Here is a 24786-nt window from a genome sequence, read left to right as displayed (position 1 = left end):
CACATTACTCGAGTTTCAAAAAAACAAAAAACAGAAAAAGTAGTTCAAGGGTTTTAAGATGTGAGGCAGTTATGTTGCATTCATACAGCAACCAAAGACCTCACAATCAAGTTTTTACAGGAAGTGTAGGTTATTATATAATTTTTTCCAAAAAAAACCCCATATCTGACTTCTTTCAGGTTTTTTTTCCTTTTACGTAAATATTTGAGAATAGTTGAGAATCATACTAACATTTTCAAATAGAAACAAAATGCAACACATAAAGCTAAGTCGATCCCCATTGACTCCCATGTTCAGATGTGAAAACGTCTTCAGCTTCAACAACAGCATTAAAAATACATCCTACACTGGGTGAGAGGTCTCGATTGTCTTTGTGATGCTAGTGACTTTGAAGCTTTTTAACTGAATTATTGAAGTCTTTGTTGCAGTTTAGGTGAGTAAAATTCAGGTATTTTATTAGTGCATTACTCGTCACTAAATGCACCATGCAGTTTATGGATGCAGCTTGCTAAACATGCATGCTAGCCTTAGGCCTCAGACTTTCTGGTAACCGCAAGTCACTAAGGATAAATGTGAATTCTTACTAGCAGTTTCTGGATGAAACTGATATATAGTGCTGCAGTGCAAACCTTCTTCCGCGGTCATTAGAAGACTATGGTGGCCTACGATTTGCGTTGAAGATGGTGACTGGGCTGAAAACAAATGGCAACTGCTCTGTGAAACACATAACACAAACTGGAAACAGAAACAATTCGCCTTCAAAAAGCTGCCCCAATATGTTGGTTGCAGCTGTAAGACAACTTTTACTTTGAAGACAAACTTTTTAAATTTCTGGCTTCTGTTGTACTTTTACAAGTTTCACTTCAACTCAGGGACCATCCCAGATCAGTCCATGCAAGCTACATGTGAAAGTGGCAATCTGCTAATGACCAAAGCAACTGCAAGGAGGTTTTTGGTGCAACATCCCCTTTGTGACTGGTTTTATCTGGAAAACAGCAAGCAACCATCAGCAACCAGTTGAGAAATACACATTATTCTCCGGCTGCTCTGTAGGCTTGTATGACAGGGGTCTTCATTGAGGTAATCAGGGTGACATGTTACTCGGGACCCTTAAAATAGCAACATGGCAGCGGCCAAAAAAAAAAAGTTGAAGTTTTAAAATTGGAAATCCAGAAAACAGTGGCTAATGATGGCTACTTCTATCATTTATATACAGTCTATATTTGTAGTTAGGTGCTTGAACACAAACAAAATGACTTTAGCTACCAAAATAAAAGAGCATATTTCACTAAACACTATATCTGGTTAGCTGCTTGAAATAAGTTATAAATCAGAGTTAGCTAGGTAACAGATATGATTAATAACAGCTCCATAACTCCATTTTGCAGATACCGGATTGATGAAGATGCTTCAGCTTAAATTGCAGACATACAACATCACTGGCATTTTGAGATCCCACTTGTCACTGAGTAACAAAATAGTTGCTGTATATTTGGCATACCAAATTTCCTGATCCAACACCTTCATCTCTTCCTTTTCATCTCATGGATCTTATGACCAGCTATATACATTTTAGGGGTTTTTTTTGTGCCAAACTAAGTTGACTCTTTCCTGACCTTTTCTTGCATCTTCATAAAGTTCTGAAGAAAAGTAAGCAAAAGAGTCAGTTTGACACTTTTTCTGTTCCCAGTCTGAGTTGAATCACCAATGCTGCCACAATATCCTCACTGAAGAATAAGAAAGAGTCGAAATAATAAGATCCATGCACAGATTTCATTAGAGTACACAAGCACACACACACACACATACTGTTGTGTGTGCACATGTTTGCTCTGTTGTGTCCACACTGTCTTGTGCCTGCATTGTTCTGTTCTGTCTGGTGTTGCACCTGTCTTTGTTTTGTTTTTTTGCAATTTTTGCACATTGCACTTTATGTAATCCTGTGTTGACTGTCTGTTATATGTCATATGTGATTGCACACACATAAATCCCTCATTAAAAAGTGAAGTTTATTTCAGAAAGACTGTTGTAAAAATAATAAATATGGATTCTCGTTCCACCTGAAATTGAACTGTAAGTTATCATAACCTTGGCAGTTTTTCCCCTGAAGGAGATAAGCGTTATCACAATGACAACTTCAGTGTCAGACTCTGACAGGCACTCTGATGAGCCACTATGTCTGCAAATGTGGGTTCAGCAAACCCAGTGACGACCATAAGAATACCCCCACCTGCTTCTGTAACTCTGAGAAGATTTCTACTAAACACTGCAACAGAGGAGACAAGGTGACGGTGTTGTCACAGAACAGGCCCTGTTTTCACACTCAGCATGTTAATGCTGAGTGTGAAAACAGGGCCTGTTCGTTTGATCTGATTCCAAGTAAACAGAGCGACTGCACCAAAATGCATTAAGGATGCGCTGTGATCACTACAGCCACATTTGGAGGTGACACAACCACATAAAAACGCAAATACCCCACTGGGCTGGCAAAGGATTAGGGATGGATTTACAGGCTGAGAATCTTCCATTATCAATGCTGTGAAATGAATCTTCTCTCACTTAATGTCAGGTTACAGCAATTCCCTCTTATGTTATCCTTACGGTTAGTGTCAGCACTCAAGACAGCACTACGAGACCAAGTGGATATACAAAAGATTTTGAGATTGCAATAAATGAGGTTTTTACTGCCTCACAGCACAAAAGTGATCGCAACAAATCTGGACAGAGTAATAAGCTGAAAGCTGAGTAACATTCATTCTGACTACAACATATCAAATTCAGATTTTTTACACGAACGGAGCTAACTTTAGATCCACTGACTAATTATTGAGGTAAGCTGAACACAAACACATTACAACTACAAAAAAAGCAACGTTGAAGATCCACCAATACTATTTATTTCTTTTAAAAGCTTTTCAATCCATATCTAGAAATATCTGCTCTTTGCATGTTTTCTATTGTTGAAGGTTGATTCTGCTCGATTTACAATAGTAAAAGCTATATGAAAATTTCTATGTTGCCTATTATCTATTTGAAAAGCCTCTGTTATCTCAACCTCTGACCACTGTGTATCCTTACACATAAAAAGCCTGTTTAAGGATGTTCCCCCATGCTAACAATTATTTGAGAGATTGTATCTCAGTCAGCCAAAATATAGTCCCTATTCAGTGACATAATGTGACCAATCTATATTAAATACTGTTTGGTTAACAGTGTAATTTTACTGTGTTTCATCTAACAGTTATAATAATCAGTCATGACATTTCCCAGTTTTTAGCACAGCAGTAATTCCCGTCCTCAATTTGCCTTAAATGAGAATTACTAAGCTGAAAATTAGCTCCCTACAGTGAGTTCAACAGATATTAAATTAAACAACACACTAAGACTCAGTGTTGGTAAATTCTCCACAGATAGGGAAATGTTAGGATCAAATGCAGTAAGCTTTATTAGTCCTTTATGTTCTTGACTGGCGGGTTTTTATTCAGGGTGTGTCTAATAGCCAAAGTTCAGTCATTCATTAATTTTACCGTCATGTGAAAAATACAGTTGGTCCAGGACATTGTAGCCCTGTGGAAAAAGCAAGTACGCCCCATAGTTCAATAGCTTGTAAAAACACTTTTAGCAGCAACAAGTTGAAATAGTCATTTTCTGCATGACTTCATCGGTATCTCACATAACTGCATAACAGGTTTAGTCCCCTGTTCTTTACAATGGTGCTTTAATAATTCAATAATTTAAATGGTGGAGATTTACAATCATTTGTTTATGAAAAGATCCAACCACAGGCTGAAGTCTGGACGTTGACTGAGTCATCGCAGCTCCTTGATGCTTTTCCCTTTCAGCTATTCTGTTGTAGAATTGTTGTTGTGCTTGGGATCCCTGTCCTGTTGCGTGGTCCAATTTTGGACCAAAATTTTGTAAAACTATGGCAACAGTTTTGAATAATATTTATGGACGGGGGTATTTTGTTTTTGCAGTCCCCAGTGCTGAACAACATAGGCTATTCTCTTTGAGGAGTACAAAATATATTTTGTCTAAAAACAGTTACGCCTGTCCAACCATGAGAAAAAGGGAATCAAAGTATCTTCTCTGAAGCTCATGCTTCATAGTAAGCACAGCTGAAAAACTACTGAAATTTTTATCATCAGTGGGAACAACTCCATCTATGACCTAATTTCATGTCCCTGTATTTTACTATGGGCCTTTATTGCAAAATTACATGCAGGACGTCTGGATTATGTTTTATAACCTGAATGATTCAGTGTTTATCTTATTTGCCCCTTTATGAACAGACGCCACTGCAGCAGTCAGCAGTATCAATGCTAATAATCAAAAGGATGCTAGGATTCAGTAAACATCAAATCAATGGCTGCAGATCCTGTTTGTCTAATTTTGTGTTGCATGCTGTGATGTGGTTTTGCCCTTGGCACTGTTAGCCACTTCAGCACTTTGGCCCGGCTGGCAGGCTTTGGCAGTGATGCCCTGTAAGACGACACAGGGGAGACAGGATGGTATCTGTGTGAAAGCTAAGCACTGTCACTCACCTTGGACATTTGCTGAGCCTGCTGGGCTGGCCCAGGATGTCTGAGAGTTACTGACCCATCCTCTCACCCAAACAAATCAAGCGGTTATGTTGATATAAAAGAGCTTTTATATAAAATATAAAAGCTCCAAAATCTCTAATAACCCCACTAATATTTAACGTTTACTCTCAGACGCATAACAACTTTTTCTCTAACAAAATTATGTTTTAGTGTGTAAAACCTCTTTTCATTTTTTAAGGTTATATAGAGTTCAGCAGAAAAACTCAAATCACTACATAATAGCCTATTAAAAAGCCAGTTATTCCTTCTTTTAGTGTAAGATAGTCCAAATGCACTTTGTACACTTTTATTACTACCCATGCAATTTCAACATATCTCAGTTTTTTTTGTAACTTTTTTTGATATTCATTGTAATTGCTTTGCAAAGAAACACCGATGTCATGAATCACATAAAAACATCAGGAAGCTTTTCACAGACCCTCTCTCCTGATGTGATCCATTCTTACAAACAGTCTGACACAACAGCTCCTGGTCCAAGATACAACGAAAAGCTCCAAAGTTTTGCCTTTCTTATCTGCAATATTCAAACTTTTGAATAAAACCCATCCAAAGTTACAAGCATTTTCTTCAATTTGACTTTCTTCTTGAAATCTAAAACTGCCAACATTCAAAACTCCTCTGGCTTACTCCGAAACTGTATACAAAAGATGGACGAAGCCATTATGATGTCATCCGTTGGTGGATGATATCCCAGAGTGAACCTCATGCTGAGCATTTTCATCACCGTCATCTTGATGTGCATAATCTTAAAGTACCGCCATTCACCAGGATGACACCCTAAGGCATACCCTTCATGGGGGTTTTATTGGTCAATGGAAACCCTAATTTACAAAACAAACATATGCTGCATGTATTCAGTATGACTTGAAACTTTGGCCGAAGCCTTCCCCAAAGATTTCCAGACAGCTATACTTATCTTTTCAACCCTAGCCCTTCCTGTTAAAAGGGAGTTTTTCCTTCCCACTGTCGCCAAAGTGCTTGCTCATAGGGGGTCATATGATTGTTGGGCTTTTCTCTGTATCTATGAAGCGCCTTGAGGCGACATTTGTTGTGATTTGGCGCTATATAAATGAAATTGAATTGAATTGAATTTTATTTTTGCTTCGAGCCCTGTGTACAGGAGCTGCATGCTAAAAGATCTTTTGTTAAAAGGGTTGGCGTAATAAGCAAATGCTTCAGCCAATACCTTTTGATTAGCCTTGTCTCATGCTTTCTTGCTTTGTGGTAAATCTTTGTTCTGTCTTCACTGAGATATTTGAATGCTAATCAATAAAAAAACATATCACTTCAACTTCAACTTCATTAGCGACACTTTTTAGACCCAGAAGCTATGTGCATTTTCTTACTTTTACAGTGAGCTATGTATTATTACATTACGTTAGGTTAAATCAAACACGGCAATAAATAAATGCAAGGGAACCTTATATACTTGAAAATAAAATAAGAAAGCAGTAAGGAAACAGTAGGATGGGGCTAAGTATCAGTATCACGTATCACTTTCTCTAGGGACACCATTATCATTGTGCTGTCACCAAATACCAACATTTCTAATAAAACACGCAGTCAGAGAATTCTCCACTAATGTGACCTACTGGAGTCCCACGCACACACACACACACACACACACACACCTGACAGCAAAACGCAGCTGCTAAAAATATTTTCTTATTTACTTATTTACTTGGATGCCACGATGTATCAATTGCTACAAAATCAGTGCAATACCATCGTTACTGTGGGTAATGTGTGATGATATTATCATATCAATCGTGACTCTATGATTACCCACATTAGTAAACAGTAAACATCTCTCTCCCTTTCTTGAAGCCAGCTTCCTGATCTTGAAACTGGGGCAGGCACCGAGTCTGAGGGAAGTCGCTTGTCTGCCTAATTTATTTAACCAATCTTGATGTGGCAGACAGAGGAACCTGATGTGAGGGCTGCAGAGAGAACAACTGCTCTGCAAAAAGTTATAATGAAGCGTCCAGGCCCACAGTCCACAGTCCACAGTCCACCTGTACCGTGTCAAGTAAATTGTTTATATTCTTCTAAGTGCGTTATTAAGTAAAGTGACACCAGTTTGGGGGTTATATACAGTCTGCTTCTGGAAAGTTGTCATGTGAACACAAACCAGAGAAGCCACTGAGCACAGACAAAAGAGAGAATGGACACATTTTCTGTTCATTTTTAAAGTGGTGTTGAGCAACAGTTCTTCAGGCTTTCTGGAGGTCTTGTATGTTTTGGAGGGGTTTTTGGACATTGGCTGCTTGGCTGCAGTGTTTATGTTTCTTATATGTGTCTATACATAGAAAAGAATCAGTTTCAAATTGTGTCTGTACACATTTTACTGCTAGCAGCCTGTAAAAGATAAATAAGTAAATAGATAATAATCAAAATTTGTTCCCATTTCTTTAGCAGAACTTGTGAAAAATATGAGAGACAAATAGAATCACGTGACCTCAGAGCTGGTACGACAGTGAGTGTCTACAGCTTGGAGCTGCATTTCACACAGTGGTATTGGGACTGGTGTTAGTGTGAAAACTGATGGAAATACGGAGATAGAAAAGTGTCTTCAGATTTTGATTTACCCTGAATTATCATCTGGAAAGGTTCTGATTGGCAACAGCTTCATTTTTCAACAAAAGCAGTAAAAGCATACCTGGATAGGTAGCACTATCAGCCAACATCCAAAGCATTTAATGTCCTTCAGGAAGCCTGGAGAACTACTCCTGAAGACTACTTAAAGAAACAAAGAGAGTTCAGGCTGCGCTGAAGAATAAAGGTGGTCACACCAATTATTAACTTGCAAGCTCATTAGAACTGAACAAACTTAGTTTTTGCCTTCTATACTATATTTTAATGTATGTGTGCAGATATTTCAATAAATAACTGTATCTACTTTCCATTTTCCTATAAAAAATATAAAGAAATGTCAGGTACTGTATACTGTACGCACATGTATCTATCTTCTCAGCTATGTCACCACCCATGATGTTTAAAGCATACTTTCCATGAAAGTATGCAGACATGTGAAAGTGTTTAATCACTAAGCTTCTAAAGATTTTCATACCAAATATTGACTTTCAAGCCTATTAGAATTGAACAAACTCTGCTTTTGCCTTATGTGCTATATTTCCATGTATTTTTGGACATGTTTCAATAACATATTGCACCTATTACACCTTTAATCAAGAAATTCAGATTTTTTCACAGTACTGTTCTGTTTTTATGACAAATGTATGGATGAAAAATGCCCCTAAACTAAGAAAAAAGTTTTAGTAAATTTAGAGAAGTAAATCCAGAAAAATGCAATCTGAGCTCACCACCTAAAGTTTTACTGTGGGCGTAAAAAAATAAAAAAGCAGCAAAAAAAAAAATGCCATTACCTTTCAATTATGCATTTTTCCTCTTGTCTGCACAACAGTCTGTCATGACTGCAAACTCTCCGAGAGACAAGGAGGTGTGGGAATAAACAAGGAGTCGCTGGAGAAGCACTTTGTTAGAACAGCGCTTCACGGACAGCTGAGCACATAGTGAGACAAAGTGATCTGAAAGCCAACAAACAATTTAGAGTTCAAACTCAGCAAATACAGCCAGCATTATGAATCCAGCACATGGGCCTAAACATCTGCGGTAGCAGTTGTCAGCTTTCGTTTGAGGTGGTTGTCAATGTGCCATCTGTCTTAGTGAGCACTAAACGCTTCTTCTACTGGGAGAAGAGAGGGGAATGAAAGAGTTGGCTCAGCTGAACACTCAGTCAGAAACATTCCTTAATGGGAAGTGCTTGACTGAAGAGGCAGAAATCAGAGCACTGAAACACACAGACAGGTATACACAGCAAACACAGGGTTATTGTACCTGTGTCAACACACACCTGCAAGGCTTCATTGTGGACCTGCATGGTCTATGGCATAGGAATGTGTCCTAAAATTGTGGTTTTCTTGATATCTCACTGGGGGAACATCCACACAACATCTCTAAACTGAGAAAAAGGGAGTCATTTTGTATTTCATGCGCCACAAGTTTCAAGAACTCCTAAGCTTACAAGTGTGCCACACATGTAAACACACACGCACACAGCTGCTAGTTGCTGTAATGTGTAATGGGTCATGACCAGATCTGTCAACAGCTCTGCAACCTGTGGAAAGACCTGTTGATACAATGAGGAACGAATGGACCTGCAATGTGTCTTTGATCCCCTGGAGGATCAGAGTGATGACCTGCAAGAAGGAAACTGGACTCTGTTAAACAGTGATCCTGCACTGGTACGTTGAAATAGACGAAGAAAGTAAACTAGCTGTCATCTGTGGAAGAATGAGCAAGATTTTTACAGCTTTTAATTTCTTCATGTGACTACTTCTGTAACTCATATTGTATCATCAATACCTACAAAGAAAAAGTGAATATTGAGTGTTCAAATGTATCCTCTTATCTAAATGAGTTTTTGCCATCTTACATTTGTGACTTTGGAACATCTCTACATCTGATTGGTTTGGACAAAATGGTTCACACTTAGTGTCTTGAACGATACAAATGTAAGGGCATATATAAAGTAAATAAGAGAATAAGTATATTTTATTACATTTGTTTCTCCGTGCATGATCAACTTTAAACGACAACAGGTGAAACAACTGTAGGCAACGCAAAGTGGATGATCCTGAGTTAAGCCCGTCCACTTGATGAGTGGGATTCACTCATCAAGCATCACTTTGTCGCTGATGGTTGATCACTAGTGGACATTCCTGTAGGTAACCCTCTCATTTATTTACTACCTTGTCATATGTCAATGAGTGCTATCCTGCGCTCTCAATCATTTGCCTCAACATTGAGAAAAGTTTACATTGGACCCGCCCAGTTTGCAGTTATTTCGCCCATCCTCTCTTGAAGTCATTGAATGTAACTGAGTTCCTGTGTGGACAGGGCTTTAAACGTTTCTCAACTTTAAAGTGAGATATAGAAAATAACTACCAATAATCGTAAAGGACTGTACACCTACAGCAGCCTCATGGCTACAGGTAACCCATCCCACAAAGCTCCTGGTGCACAGTCTTTTGCTGATGTTAATGAAAGAGGATATGTGGAATGCTGCAGTTACTGAGTCAGCAGAGCATTCATGACTCTTACATACTAAGCACCTCAACATACCTCACTCGGAAACCCTGTTCTTGACTTTATAAAATCGGCCACTTCTCAGCTGAGCTGAGATCTATTTCTTTCAGTGGAATTGCCCTCCTGAGCACTGGCATGTCTTGTTGATGATCTATTATGCGTGTTGATACTTGAGTTGTGCTTTCTGTTTAGTAAAAGTGAATAATGATTCATGAGTTAACCTGACTTGACGACTCCATCTTTTTTATATATGCTATGTTCCACACTGCATTAATATCAGTTATAGTTGATCATGAAATATCTATGACAACTGGACCAAAAACACCTGAATTCAAGATTAAGAGGTGCAACCCAATACTTTTGGCCATAAAGTGTAGAGCAACCTCAAGCCTAGAAGCTACCAGTTGTCAGCAAACAAAGCGATGTACATTGAGCAAAGTGCTTCCTTTGCGATTGCCCCTTAAATCTGGTTTTCAAACCTAAAAAACAGAACTTTTGAAATCTCACACCTTAGATTGGCTTTATTTATGGGTGAAAAAGCTTTGGTTATTTTTTTCTCACTAAAACCTTTTGCAGCATGCCTGCTAATTGGCTGTCTTGAAAAAGACAGATCTATCTATTTTCTTCTATAATTTTCAAGGTTGTATTTCTGTTTGATAATTATAAAAAGCAAATCCTTTTGGCACTTTTGTTCAAAAAGCAAATAAAAGATGACAGCAAAACATGCTTGTGTAAAGCAGGAGAGGACAAAACAAGTCTGGATACCTGAGACTAAACAAAGTAAGCAAATGTGTTTGTTTGATGTCCGAACATTGGCTGATAGGTAGATCTTGTTATTATGATTTGTTATGATGAATAAATATGGAGAAAAGGAGAATTTGGAGAATTCTTTTCATGCTGCAACATGAAAAGATTTTTTTTTCCACATATAAATCGTGTTTGCAGGTTAAGCTGGCTTTCGGGAGCACACTGGATGTGCTTTGCCCTATGCAAAGCCCAGTGGCTTAACAGGACCACAACAATCAAACAGTCATTTTGTGTAGCTTAAGCCAGAGCCTGCGGGCTGACTGCAGGCAGCCTACAAGCGTAACATTGAGCAATAAAGGATCCAGAGTTTATGTCATGCTGGCACATACAGCACAGAGCGGGACCAAGCTTTTCTCTTAAAATTAAACTCTTCTGTTTTAACCATCAGAGCTAACTAAACCATCCCAACATTGATAAGTGGTGTTGAGAAATGCCACCGCATTAATGGTTAAAAACAGTGCAAAAATGACAAGTTACCAAAAAAAGCCATCATTCAGGAACAAACTAGAACCCAGTTTCAGCCAAAACTCTCACAATCTCACAGCTAGAGAGACTACAACCGTGATCTTCCAGACAAAAAATAGCTTATTGTGAGCTGTGTCAGCAGTGACATAGACACGCACTCGGCTCACAATCACAATATATGTAGCCTTGCTGAAAACAATACCTCTGGCTCCTTTATCAGCCACTGATTTGATGTTTTTTGTCTGTAGCCCTTCAGTTTTTGCCTGTTATTGTATCATTGATGAGCTAGTGCATGGTGATGTGTGGATCTGTGAACTGAGCTAATGGAAAGAGATTAAATAAAACTGATGAGCAGACAGAGACTGAAGCCTTGTCACATCTGCAGTGTCATCCACTTAACTCTGATGGCAAATCGCATTTCAGAAGAACGAGACAAGAGACAGAGAGGTAATAAGTGAGATGAAAGAGAACGTAGAAAGCAGACCAGTCAGGGATGATTTGTGAAGAAGCCCCATCAGAATGTACGCACTGACATTGGTCCTAAAAGGCAATAGGCATACCCCGCCTTCTTCACTGCCCTCCCTTGACTTCTAGTAATGGATTTACATTCTCAGGCCCAGTGTGTACAAAACTACTAGATGCACATGCATACAAACACACGGCATATGGAGGTTGCCAAATTACTGAGCCATTCAGCTATCAAAAGAGACACCTCGGATTCATGCCGCTGCTGTGTTTTGCACACTATAGCCAATTACAAATAAACCGGTGCATCGTCTATCTCTCATTTACAGATCGACAGACAAGGCGGCTATTTTTACCTCTGCATAAAAGCAGAAACTGTTTTCACACTCCGCCAACTGGAACTGTGCCTTTCATTAAGGAAATCTATTTAGAGCTGAGCAGGGGAGCGGCAAAGGAGTGGGGGAAAGATGAGCACTGATTAAATCTTTCAATGAAAATGTTTGAGGCTCTCTCTGTTATTTCATCACCGCACAGGCCAGGCGCTTTGCAATAAAAATGAGGCAGAGTGTATTTTGCTTTCAGGATCCTGAATCAAGACAACACACTTCAAAAAGTGTTTGTCGTTGGCTCATCTCCAGGACTCAGCTGGTGTCAATCACATGTGTGCCGTTGGATGAGCAGGTCAGCAAACTGTGACCTCGCCATCTGTGTATGTGTCAGAGGCAATTAGCCTCATAAACACATCAGGATACTAAAAATAATGTGGATAAAGAGAGAAACACTAATAAATAAATTTATATACAGAAAGTAATTAGAAGCTAATTGATATCAAGGACATAAAAGGTACAAATACAGGGAAAAAACGCCTGTCCTGGAAATATTTTGGTCAAACATCTAACATCTGATCTAGTCTCAGATTTCTTGAAAATGGGGAGCGGCAAAGGTCCTTATGATTTATCCTTTAAAGTCTGCGGGTGCCATTCTTTGAAATGATGCATGCCTTACCCTCTTCAAACACAATACCTAACTACCACTAGATTCACTCACTGCTGTTCATGATCTCATTGTCTAAACCTCCTTCTGTTTTTAGTGTAAGTAAAACTGACGGGGCGTGTCGAGACATCCTCTCCCTGCATGCACCGCTAATAGCAGCTGAGGCTTCCCAGTTGGCTTTCCATTAAGTGCCAGTCAACTGGGTGGTGGACCATTCGCTCATTTACTCAGACAACATGATATTCTTGTTTCCTGTGGTGTCCATTGTTTCAGATTAAGTGGCAACAGAGTTGCTAAATATCACCTTTATGATTTTTGCTTGATAACTTCTTTATCTGCATACTAGAATTAGGTGACCCCGTGTTTGAATGTTACTTAACACTAATTATAAGATATGTGTGTCTGTGCATTGCACCCATACAATTTATGAATGCAGCTCACTAACCAAGTTTAATTCCACCCTCTCATCCAAATGTGGTAAGTTCTGGCATCCAAAAAAACGACAGCATTGGCGGCCAAAACATTAAAGTTGAGCCAGAGCCCAAATCCAGTATATGATGCCATGGAGGCTACGCCCACAAAGTTCGTGGTTTCCCCTCTATCAGTCATGCTTGACATCTTTTATAATATACGGGTCATGAGGAAGGAGGCACTAACTAGCAGCTTACAGGAAAATATACACTGATGTGCAAAAGTATTGAGCCAGACTAATTTATTTGGATTTTGCTACCATGTAGTCAGACTTGCTTGTCATTTTTTATTGTTGCTGAGCAATAATTCTCCACACTTTCCTGAAGTTTTTCTTTTGACATATCCACTTCTTTACTTATGTTCAAGTCCAATCCCTATACCTGGGCATTTTCACTGTTAAATCACTTTACACTGAGCTGTGAATCATTGAAGCACAAAAAAGGAACCTAAATCAAGGGATGAACCTTTTTTCCAGACTTAACAGACAACTTAGCGAAGAACCAATCTCTGTGTATTTAGGTATTTCGTTATTTGCAGCATGTCGCTAAAACACAAAATGTGTTCCAATTATTTAGCTGAATCTATTTTTTTAAAATTCCAAAAATAACATCATCTGATCCTTTTTCTTCACTAAAAACATGATTATTGAAGAGCTATTGATCAATATTTTTGTGTGCCGCGTGTCACTAAATAATTTGAGGAAACTGGCCATGTGAAGGTGAAAAAAAGACACTACAGAAGATGAGCAGTATCTTCAAGCCACATCCAAAAGAAAAACAGCAAGAAAAAATAATAATAACAATCCAACAAAGACCTTGCTAGAGTTGACCCTTCAGTTGATCCATCTATGGTTCACTGAAGCCTCATCAGAAATGGTCCCAAATGAAGGATGGCTGTCAAGAATGCATTCTTAAGGAAGTGAAACAGGGAGAAAAGGCTGAGGGATGCCAAATGACACACAAATTGGACTGAAAATCACTGGTAACAGGTCTTATGGAGTGATGAATCCAAGTTTGACATTTTTGGTTCAAATAATCAGAGGTCAGGAGAGAAGCCCAACAGTGAGAGTCTACAGCCATCTGGAAAACACGGTGAAGGCTCGTTCATTTTAGACAGTGGTGTTGGGGATCTTTTGAAAATTGATGGATTTATGAATTCGGATTTGACCAAATGCAACACCATCTGTAAACAGTGTGATTGGCAATGGCTTCATCTTTGGGCACAATGATTCCAAACGAACTGCCAGTGCAGTAAAAAATACCTGGACAGAAAAGCACACAATGGAACAATATCAGTCATTGATTGGCCTCCCCGGAGCTGTGACCTCTCCGGGATCATCTTTACAGAAAATGTGAAAGAAAAAAGGCAGCCAACATCCAAAGAAGAGCTTTGAATCTCCTTCAGGAGGCCTGGATAACTGTTCCTGAAGACTACTTCCAGAAATAAGAAGAGTTCAGGCTGTGATGAAGAATAAAGGCAGCCATACCACATACTAATTTCAAGCTCATTAGAACTGAACAAACGTTGTTTTTTCCTCACGTTTTGATAAATAACTGTATCTACTTCCCATTTTCCGGAAGAATAAAAGAAATGACATGTACTGTATACTGTATCTCCCCATCTAGACAACCTTCCTAAAAGAACTATAAGACATTGATTTATGTGGCTCCAGTCAGTTGTTTTGGGATTTTCTTTGCCACCAACCATGAAGTTAAAAGGGAAACACTTTCACGGAAAGTATGCAGACATGTGAAAGTGTTTAATCACTAAGCTCCTGTGGGCGCATGCCTGGGGGATTTTCGAAGTGGCATTGGGAGCATGCTGTCAACACAAAGGCATCTGTGGACACACTTATGGATTGCACATAAACAAACACACACACCACAGAATCAAAGATGTGTTAGTATTCACTGACAATTTATGAGAATTGACAAACAATCCTGTTGTGCGTCTTCAGTCGAGAGTTATCTAAAGAGAAGTTTCTAAAGAAGAGAAAGACAATCTATGGTTTGTATATATCCTGCCTTTACAGGTGCTTCATCTCATTTGAGCTGAGCCACGTCACAATCAGTACATCTGGAGACTTCTACTATCAGCAATCGCAAACGCAGATATAGTCCCAGCCCCGGTGAATAATAACTTTGAATCTTTGCTGTGTGTACATAGCTCTTCACAATCAAGATTGTAAGAAAATCACCATCTAGGTCAAGACAGCTAAAGGAGAAAGAAGCTTTTTAGACACTTTTTGTTTTACCAGCGGGATGAAAAAGAAATCTTTAGTGCTCCCAGTCACACATAAAAAGCCATCTGATGTGCCTTCCCTGGCTGCACAAAACAAATGTGTTTCCTCCATTTTACTGTGTGATTTAAACATGCTTAATATAGTTTAGCAAATAAATCCTAGATATAAACTGGATTGATTAAATCCACAGAAATCTTCCAAAAAAAAGAAAAGAAAGAAACATCATTATCTGAGCTTTGGTGTGCAAATCAGTCAGGGTAGAAAGAAGAATCTGTAAAGGGCCCTTTCTTTTTCTTCTGATGACATGTGCTGTGTGTAATCACGCTACAATGACTGCAGCCTTTTCAGATTTGTGTGTCTAGAGGACAAACAGAGGCTGGGACACTTTGATTATGAGGGAGAGCGGGGCAGTGCAGCTGCTGTCCGCGCTAACAGCATCTCCTCTGCTTCATTAGATATCGCCTGTGTCTGTGTTCAGTCTCGATGTTTTTTCAGGCGATGGGAAACATGAATCAAAGCATTCTGAGGTTTGCTCTCTTGCTTCCTGTGTGCAGAGAAAGAAAGCACTTATACAGCAACAAAATCCTCTCCGGGGACTGGAGAGAGGAGTGAGGGGGAAACAGAGCAACGCAGCACTTTGAATCCTGTCCCCAATGGTCTGAAATCCAGAAATGATAGCTGTATGTACAGAGTCACGTGGGAGCTGGTAAAATTGATAGGATGGCAAAGGGTTGGGTTTTTTTTTTTTTTACACAGCTCAAACTGCTTTAAAGAGTTGGGAGCAAAGCCAAAGAGTGAGGCTGAAAAGAATGAGAGAAAACGATCCTGTAGTTTCTTTGCTGTGCAAACATCACTGAGAGAGATGACAGGATAAAATGTGCGCTGTTGAGAACATACAGAGGTGTCAGGACTGATTAACAGAAATGATGCATCATTGTCCTCAACTTTAGACGTTGTATTTTTAGCTGATTTGTAACATCTAGTTATTAGAAGGTGAGATTTTCATTCGTGAGACATTTTCAAGTTTACATACTGGGATATCTTTTAAAGAAACAAATGTATACAACCTGTCAGCCAAGAAAAACTGCTCTTTTTTGTTTAGAATCGACAGATGTTCTCAGCTGTCCTCAAATACGATGATAATATGTTATAAACGTGAAGAAAGGATTTTGTTACCTGTACTTGATTGACCTCTTACCGGTCAGTCCACTAAGTCATGACTTTTCTTTGTTTTGAAAACTTGTTTGGTGACCTGTTGCATGTCACACCCCTCTCTTCTCTTGTTCCACATCTCTGAACCATACATATTTCTATTCATTCACATCTTATATTTGCCAAATAAAGTATCCAACACATGAAACTAGACTTCCACACATACAGATGAACTTTGAAATGTGTATCTTTACATTAGACTCATAAATCTTTGGATCTTGCTCTTTGTTTTTCAGTAGCTTTCATCTTTTGTTCCACATGCAGTAACACGGGCTGCCAGGGTGGATTAAAAGCCTTCTTTTCCTGGTCTTCAGTGGCCCATCATTTCTCTTGTCGCTTCACAGAAGCTGGGGGTCCCCGAGGTCAGCCCCTTGACAAATGGACCAACTCATTGTGTGAACCAAGAAGGAAAGGAGACTGAAAGAGTGAAAGGATATTTGTTGCTACCACGGTGAGTAGAGACCCTGCCATTTGCTTTTTTCTGACCGACGCCCACTTGAGGAAACTCCAAGCTGTGCAGCACACATAGAGACAGTGGCTTGAGAGGCCCACTTAATGCCTGTCCACAGAATATGCGCCATCACTTACACACACACCATAATCCCACGGGACCTCTGTCTCCCCCTTAAAAGTGAGGCTGACACGAGCCTCAGTCTCAACCCTAAAAATCCCAGCTGACCACTGCACTCACGCGCACACACAGACACGCACATAATATGCACACAATTCCCCACATGAGAAAGTGGGGGGCCCTATGCCGAGCAGGTGATGCAGTAGTCGCACACACTGCAAGCTGTGTGGGCATAAGTGTGCGTGTGTTTGCGTGATAGAGGGGGGCTCGTTTGCCGTCTGTCAGTCCTGTCAGACCTGCTGCTTGCATGATCAGCCAGTCGCTGTTTCTCTTCTCCTGGGGTTTCTCGGTTGTGTGTCTCTGTGCATGTGTGTGTGCATGGTGGCATGTGTTTCTTACAAGACTGCTCTGACTCACAGATCAACCCATCCAGGATCGTGTATCATCCTAATTGTATCACTGGAGCCGATATCAGTTAATGACACACCCACCACAGCCCCCACTTCTCCACGAGTTTGGTTTGACAGGGATTCGACCTGGTTACACGTTATGCCGTCATACCCAGCGAGCGAAGGATTTAAAGCTGCACTAGGCAAGATTTTGATCTGAAAATATATTTATTGACTCATCCTAATTCATAAACTGGGACTGGAGGGAAAAAAGACTCAGGATTCAAGTCAATTAACCCCATGAAACTCTGATGCTACTTTTTTATGGAACTGATCAAAGTTTAGCAGTATTTTGAAACTATAAAAAGTATTAAGTAAGCACTTGTGATAGCTGAACAGAAAATATTTGCATCATATTTCTAATATCTAAATGGTTTTTTTTGTTGTTTTCGTATGTCATTTCCTTTACCAGTTTGCAAAATCCCCCAGCGCAGGTTTAAATCACTTCTGTTAGTGATTAAGCCACTGTTACAGCACATTTACAATGATAAGGTCATGATCCATGGGCAATTCACACTAAAGCGCACTAAATATGGAGTTTTTAATATTAAATATTGTTGCCTCTGGTGCAATCCTGCAATCCTGATCTTGCTAAATCTTTCCTATGTTTCATGACCTTTAAGCAAGACAATGCCGATTTTAACAGATTAATATATCTGTGTTGCTTGGAGCGGATAATAAGATTAAGACATAGGTCACCAACAGTTCACACACAGATGAGCACCTTCAGAGACAACACAGTTCCACAATGAGTGAAACATGCATATGAAAAGTCAAGCCTAAAGGACTAAAGGTTGTGATACATACCTTGTCAAACAGAGACTTCCATTGCTGAGACAAGTAAAAAGAGAAAAAGATAGAGCGTGTGAAGCAATGAATAAGAGGAATAGATGGGAAGAAAAATAAACTCAGAAACAGGTACCAGACAGGAGGGAAGCACCTGTTTGATAATGATGAATATCGGCCAAAAGGGCTTCCTTCACTATGCGCATTTGCCATAATTGCAGTCTTGCGATCACATGCAGCTATTATCTGATCATTACGGTCAATGAGCCGCAGCAAAAGATAACAAGGTACCAAAAGTGTGCCTCGTTATGTGTAAAAGGTAGTATGCTGTGTGCGTGTGTCTTTGGAAAAAGATGAAGCAAAGTGCTGGGTGCTTTTACTAACTCGGCTCTCAAAAGAATAAACAGTATTTTAAATTCCATCTCGTGTCTTTGTAAAACGCTTGTTTTTGTCAGTTGTGCCACTGATTATGGACAAATGGCTTTCTGAAATTAATTTTAGAGGGACTGTGTTTAACTTCGCTCAAAGAAAATGAAGCTGAAGGTCCTGATTCGTAACTGTGAAAATGTCAAAGGTTACAGGGGTCATGTGTTCACTTGACGCCACATTGTGTAGACCTACTTCTTCTGGAGCCACTGGGATGACTTCGGTACTTTCCAAAACCTCGATCTCCTCGCCTTCTGCGTTGGCCGCCACCGCCGGAGAGATGTTCACCGGCGCCTCCCGGGTTCCGCCTGTCATTCTCAGGCTGCTCTTCTCCATACACCCACGGAGAGCAGCGATGCGGTCCTTAGGAACGACTCCACATGCTGTAGTTTAAAATCCCATGCTCCCGCCGCAATGAATTAAACGTGTGCGCACTCCGGTTATGCCCGACGCACTTTCACATAGACAGAGCAAGCAAAGCTTCATCCGCAAGGGAAAAGTTGACGTCTGACAGTTTAGTAAAAGCCAGTTAGGGGATAAAAGAAGTATCCATACAGTGTCACACAATTTGTCAATACATCGTTAGTCAGCAGTGACAAAAGGTTTTAAGAGGTGGAGATGAGTCTTTCCGCGAAAAGAGGCGACGATCCAAGTTTGCGATGCTGGGGACGCACATTGGCAGAGCGAGTCTTCTCACTTCGAGAGGTGCGACGCAGCAGCGGCAGAACGCAGATCCAACTGAAAAAAAATAATTACATCATCAGTAGTGACAACAACATGAAACCCAGAAAAGGGATGACGACATCGACCTATGAAGTCTTGTATGGCGTCTCCGGGCAGAGGTAAAAGTCTACTTCAGAAGCGTGGGCACATGGCACACTGGGAGAGAAGTTCAGTTAGGTGCCAGCTTCTTTTTGTGGTGCGTCACGTTACCTGGCACGCTGTTTTCTGCCGGTCGACGGCGCAGAGCGGGAAAGGCCGTCTGGTTTCTCCACCGTGCGCCGTGCAAGAAACCTCAAGCGCGGGCGGGGGGCACAAACCGACCGCCTCAGACGGGATGGTTGGATCAGCTCCAGGAGACGCCGCGACTCTGCTCCATCCGCATACGTCCTTCCAGGCACAGAGGGAGTGAAGAAGAGAGGGAAGGTGGGGGCGGAGAGATAAGGGAAGGGAGGGAGAAAGGGAGAGATTTGGCCGGCGGTGAGGAGGGATCACCAGCCACTGCCTCTCGGGGGTTTCGAGGAACTCCGGCTCCCTGAGCGAGCAGCTGGCTGTCGCTGGCTGTTGCTGGCTCGTGGGGTTTAGGTTGATTTGTGCACGATCGTAACGACTTGTGTTCTTCATCTTTACTGCTTAAGTGTGACCATATGGAATACAACATGCTCATTTTTTTTTGTATTGTTTGTGGAAAAGTCTTGTTTTAAAAGACTTTTGTAGCTGTCGAGCACAGCTGTACCAACAAGCCTCGCCCCATCCACCCAACAATTAGAACATGCACTTGTCCTAATCTCTTCCTCCCAGTAAAACATTAAGGAAGCAGATGGTTTATTTAGGGAAAACACGATAACATTACTAAGCAAAGAATACTTCTGGAGCAGGCAGGTGTTTGTTCTTAAGCAATTTGCTCCCAAAATATAAATGTTAAGCATAAATTATCCGCGCCAAAAGCTGAAAATTACTCTTAAAAATGATGGAGAATACCAGAGGGAATCACTGCATTGTAATCCACTATGTGTTTTGTTTTCCGTGCACACACTGGTGAAGAAATTCATAAAGTTACGTTTATGACACTTAAAATTTCCTAAGGGAGGACCCTCGCTTAATGTCCCACCATATGCTCAAATAAAAACATAGTATATTGGTTCAACATTTCCCTGTTAATATTTGCAGCTAGAGTGAGCATTTAACGTTTGGTCTGATCCAACTCATCTAAAAAGTCCATTCATTTAACTTTATTTTTATAGCACAAAATTACTGTAAAAGTCTACATTCACGATTTTATTTCAAGGTAAAGATTCCAAAAAAATCTCGAAGACAAACCCAACACAACAGTAAGCAAGACTTGGCATACAGCTCTATTGTGCTATAAACACTAATTAATTATGCCCCAAAAAACAGCATGCAAAATCGCTTCAGTCTAAAAGCGGGAAGGAGGGAGTGTCCAAAGCTATAAATTCCGATTTATATAGAGGGATATAAAATGTCCCCTCCGGCCCGCAGCTACAAAAAGCAGGGGCCCCACCTCAGACAAACACATACCAATTACCTGAGGAGACATCAAACAAACATAATAGTTGGGTGGAAGCCATGTATGAGGAGAAATTATGTGGTCTGCAGTGTGTGGGTTGATCAGTATCCATCAAGTAAACCTCCCCCAGGTACTTCGTGTTCGCATTACCATGGTAACCATATGACCAGTTGATATTTCTAACCCTGGGGGTCTCTCCCTGACTTCCACACAACAACGTGGGATTAAAGCTGAACTTTGTCATGTTGCTTAAAAAAGGAGGGAACAGAATACGTAGTCAAAGGTCACCAGACCCAGTGTTGAGATTCTGTATTCTTATTTTGTGCTTTTTGTGCACTGGAGAGAAAAAAGTTTAATGACAGTTTTTTGAAGTTACTGTAGGTTGCACAAATAATTCACTCTTCATTACCTCACATGACCATCTCCGTGCAGGTGAAGCAGATACAGGAGCGACACCTTACGATCTGATTTGCACTTCTATTTATATCCTGAAGCAGAAACACAGCCCCAGATTATCACACTACCACCACCATGTTTAACTTTATGATGTTCTTTTTATGAAGCAGGATTTGTCTCTTCAGTCTACAGAATATTTTCTAAAGCCTTGGGAATCATCAAAACATTTTATGGGTTTTTTTTTTTTACAAATCTGAGATGAACGTTTGTGCTCTTTTTGGTCACTTGTCATTTATCCATATTGGATCTCTCCCATGGATGTGCACTTTCTCTCTTGTTGCTAAATTGTGAACACTGAACTGAGGCAAGTGAGGCCTGCAGTTCTTTAGATGTTGTTCTGGTCATTGAGTCTCTGTTGTTGTCATTGTCGTAGGATGGCCACTGCTGGGAAGCTTCACTACTTCACAAAGGTTCACAAAGTTTGGATAATGGCTGTCTGTGTGGTTTGCTGGAGTCCCAAAGCCTTATAAAACTGAGTTTGAAACGCTTTTTTAGATGGATTGATGTCAATGACTTTGATTCTCAGCTGTTTCTTTAGATTGTGGCATGATGTGCTGCTTTTTGAGATCTTTTACCTGCTTCACTTTGTCAGAAAGATTCTAATTAGGCTTCAGTGTGGCTAATGAAATTAAAGTCAGCTTTCAAACAAACATGCATAATCACAGTTAATTGTGGGAAATTTCTTTTTCACACAAGGCTGACGACGCCTTGAATTGTGACAAATATGCAAAAATCAAGAAGGTGGTAACTTCTTTTTCATGACACCCTGTCTTACTGTAAAGCTATAAAACCAGGCATAAAATCGTAAAAGACACCAGAGAACCGGCAAACTTATTGTCTCAACAGCTGCAGACAGCCCAGAAATTTCCATTTAAAACAAGTACAAAACCAGCTTTGAGGTGGCGTTCACAGGTCATGTGTTAACATCAGCTGAAGAGCTGTAACCCAAGAGACAGAGAGAAAGGACAGAGGTGATGAGGAAAGAGAGTGTGAAGAAGAAACAGAGAGAGACAAGATGTTTGGTTAGAAAAACCTGCCATGTGGGGGAACTTAGCTCATCTATGAAGACCTGAACTGTATCACTTTCTTTTCGCATCCGTGTAGCTCAGGCTGTTTGCAGGCACCGACTGCTCTTTATTAACACCATTCCTGATGGTGTGAAAGTGTTCATTTGCACTGAAATTAAAGTGACTGAGTGAATCAGTGATGGACTCATTGATTGTTAATTATTTAAATGTTGTTTTTCTTCTCTCCATTTTTATATTTTGTATTTATTTATTTATTTGTTTGTGTATTTTGCATATCCCATACTTGCAGTAACAGATGCTGACTAAGTTTAATTAGGTTAAGTGTTTTAAAAAGGTTCCATTATTGATTAGTTTTAGCTACTATGACCACTGTCTGCTGTAGAAAACACTATTTTTAATTTAACTTCATATTATCTGTTGCTATAACTAGTCTGCTATTTAAAATGTATACAAGCACATTAATTTTAGCTATAGACATTTGAACTAATGGCAGAAGTTAGCTCACTCATTTCAGTAGGAGACATCACAGCTAGCGAGTAAGAAGTAAGGCTGTTATTCTAAGCAAAGACAGGTTTTCTCACGATTCAAGTTTCTCAGAGACCAATAACTGGCGCTCTCTGCAGAGCCGCAGCAGACAAAAAGACAGCACATCGAGCTTTGTTCACAGAGACATAGAAAAGTACCTTTGAAGATGAGACACCAACCAGAAAAAAGCAGTCAAAGAAGGCTGCCTCAAAGTAGTCTCTAAAGACAAGTAGTGATTTCTAAGTTTCCCTTTAAATGGAGTTTAAATTTTTCAGTGGGCTAAGTTATGCCAACATTTCACAGTGGATGACTGGGGGAATAACTAATGAAGCACACAGCATGAGATATTGCTGTGTATTGTGAAATTAATCCTGTGGGGTTCAGTCATCTGCAATGGATCAAATTCACCAAGAAGCTCTACTTCATTATTTAGAAACTTCCAGCATCCTCTGGTTTCTGTCCTTATGCAGTTTATGACGCAAACACATCTCAAAGGATTTATACATTTTCCAGAGGTCTGGAAGATCACTTCAGAAGTTCAGCGTCTCTTATTTAATAAATCTAGGATAAATTATGGTTCAGTTTGAGCCTCTTCGGGGATGTAGAGAGATGCTACTTTAACACAGTACTGGGTCCCACTTTAAAACATTTTGGGAGATAAAGCCCTCCACCACAATCCTCATGAAGTTATTCCATCCATCCCATCCATCCATTCACTTATCCTTTTCAGGGTCGCAGGGGCGCTGGAGCCTATCCCAGCTGTCATAGGGCGAGAGGCAGGGTACACCCTGGACAGGTCGCCAGTCTGTCGCAGGGCCAACACACAGGGACAGACAACCATTCGCACTCACATTCACTCCTAGTGGCAATTTGGATTATCCAATTAACCTATTCCCACAAGATGCATGTCTTTGGACAGTGGGAGGAAGCCGGAGTACCCGGAGGGAACCCACGCAAACACGGGGAGAACATGCAAACTCCACACAGAAAGACCCCAGCCTGATGGTGGAATTGAACTCAGGACCTTCTTGCTGTGCGGCAACAGTGCTAACCACCGTGCCACCGTGCCACATGAAGTTATTCCAAATAGTTAAAAAAAATACGCAATTTTTTTTTTACCAAAGTCAGTCCAAATCAAAAAGCCTGCAGAGATTTTTCATTATTATAATTTTGCTAAATTACAAATGAGTCAGAATGATGAGCACTAATTCTAACTTGTATTTTACTGCAAAGAATGAGTTGTTCTCAATTTAAGGAGAGGAACACTTGCTGAAGAGCAAAACTGGATTTAATAAGCCAAGACATTATCTCGATAACCGCAACACCGTAGTGGAACAATAATGTACAATATAATTTTATCCAGAAGTGTGTAATATTCCTTAGGCTTGGAATTTTATAGATATATATATACATATATATATACATATATATATATACACATATACATATATACATATATACAGTGGGGCAAAAAAGTATTTAGTCAGCCACTGATTGTGCAAGTTCCCCCACTTAAAATGAGACAGAGGTCAGTAATTTGCACCAGAGGTACACTTCAACTGTGAGAGACAGAATGTGAAAAAAAAATCCATGAATTCACATGGTAGGATTTGTAAAGAATTTATTCGTAAATCAGGGTGGAAAATAAGTATTTGGTCACCTCAAACAAGGAAAATCCCTGGCTCTCACAGACCTGTAACGTCTTCTGTAAGAAGCTTTTCTGTCCCCACTCGTTACCTGTATGAATGGCACCTGTTTGACCTCATCATCTGTATAAAAGACACCTGTCCACAGCCTCAACCAGTCAGACTCCAAACTCCGCCATGGCCAAGACCAAAGAGCTTTCGAAGGACACCAGGAAAAGAATTGTAGACCTGCACCAGACTGGGAAGAGTGAATCTACAATAGGCAAGCAGCTTGGTGTGAAAA

At 40.1% G+C, this 24786-nt stretch overlaps 1 protein-coding gene and 1 long non-coding RNA gene across 2 annotated transcripts in view; both read right to left on the bottom strand.

The window, feature by feature from the left end:
• LOC146490382 (rhomboid-related protein 3-like) overlaps positions 1-21087 on the bottom strand; it is a 41341-nt gene extending 20254 nt beyond the window's left edge. The window contains exons 1-3 of the mRNA XM_085153255.1: positions 19534-21087; positions 18796-19338; positions 18196-18219 (exon numbers count right to left, since the gene is read on the bottom strand). Of these exons, the coding sequence (XP_085009381.1) occupies positions 18196-18219; positions 18796-18936 (165 nt within the window). The 5' untranslated portion in view covers positions 18937-19338; positions 19534-21087. The remainder of the gene's footprint in view (positions 1-18195; positions 18220-18795; positions 19339-19533) is intronic.
• Positions 4126-5985, bottom strand: LOC146490383 (uncharacterized). The gene is made up of 2 exons (XR_014872782.1): positions 5903-5985; positions 4126-5540 (listed from the first exon to the last, which is right to left on the bottom strand). It is a non-coding gene; the product is annotated as an uncharacterized LOC146490383 (long non-coding RNA).
• Positions 21088-24786: the final 3699 nt, after the last annotated feature.

The sequence above is a fragment of the Neolamprologus multifasciatus genome, unplaced genomic scaffold (assembly GCF_963576455.1).
Source record: "Neolamprologus multifasciatus unplaced genomic scaffold, fNeoMul1.2 chr06_unloc_1, whole genome shotgun sequence".
NCBI lineage: Eukaryota > Metazoa > Chordata > Actinopteri > Cichliformes > Cichlidae > Neolamprologus > Neolamprologus multifasciatus.
This window is presented reverse-complemented; position numbering and strand designations above follow the sequence as displayed.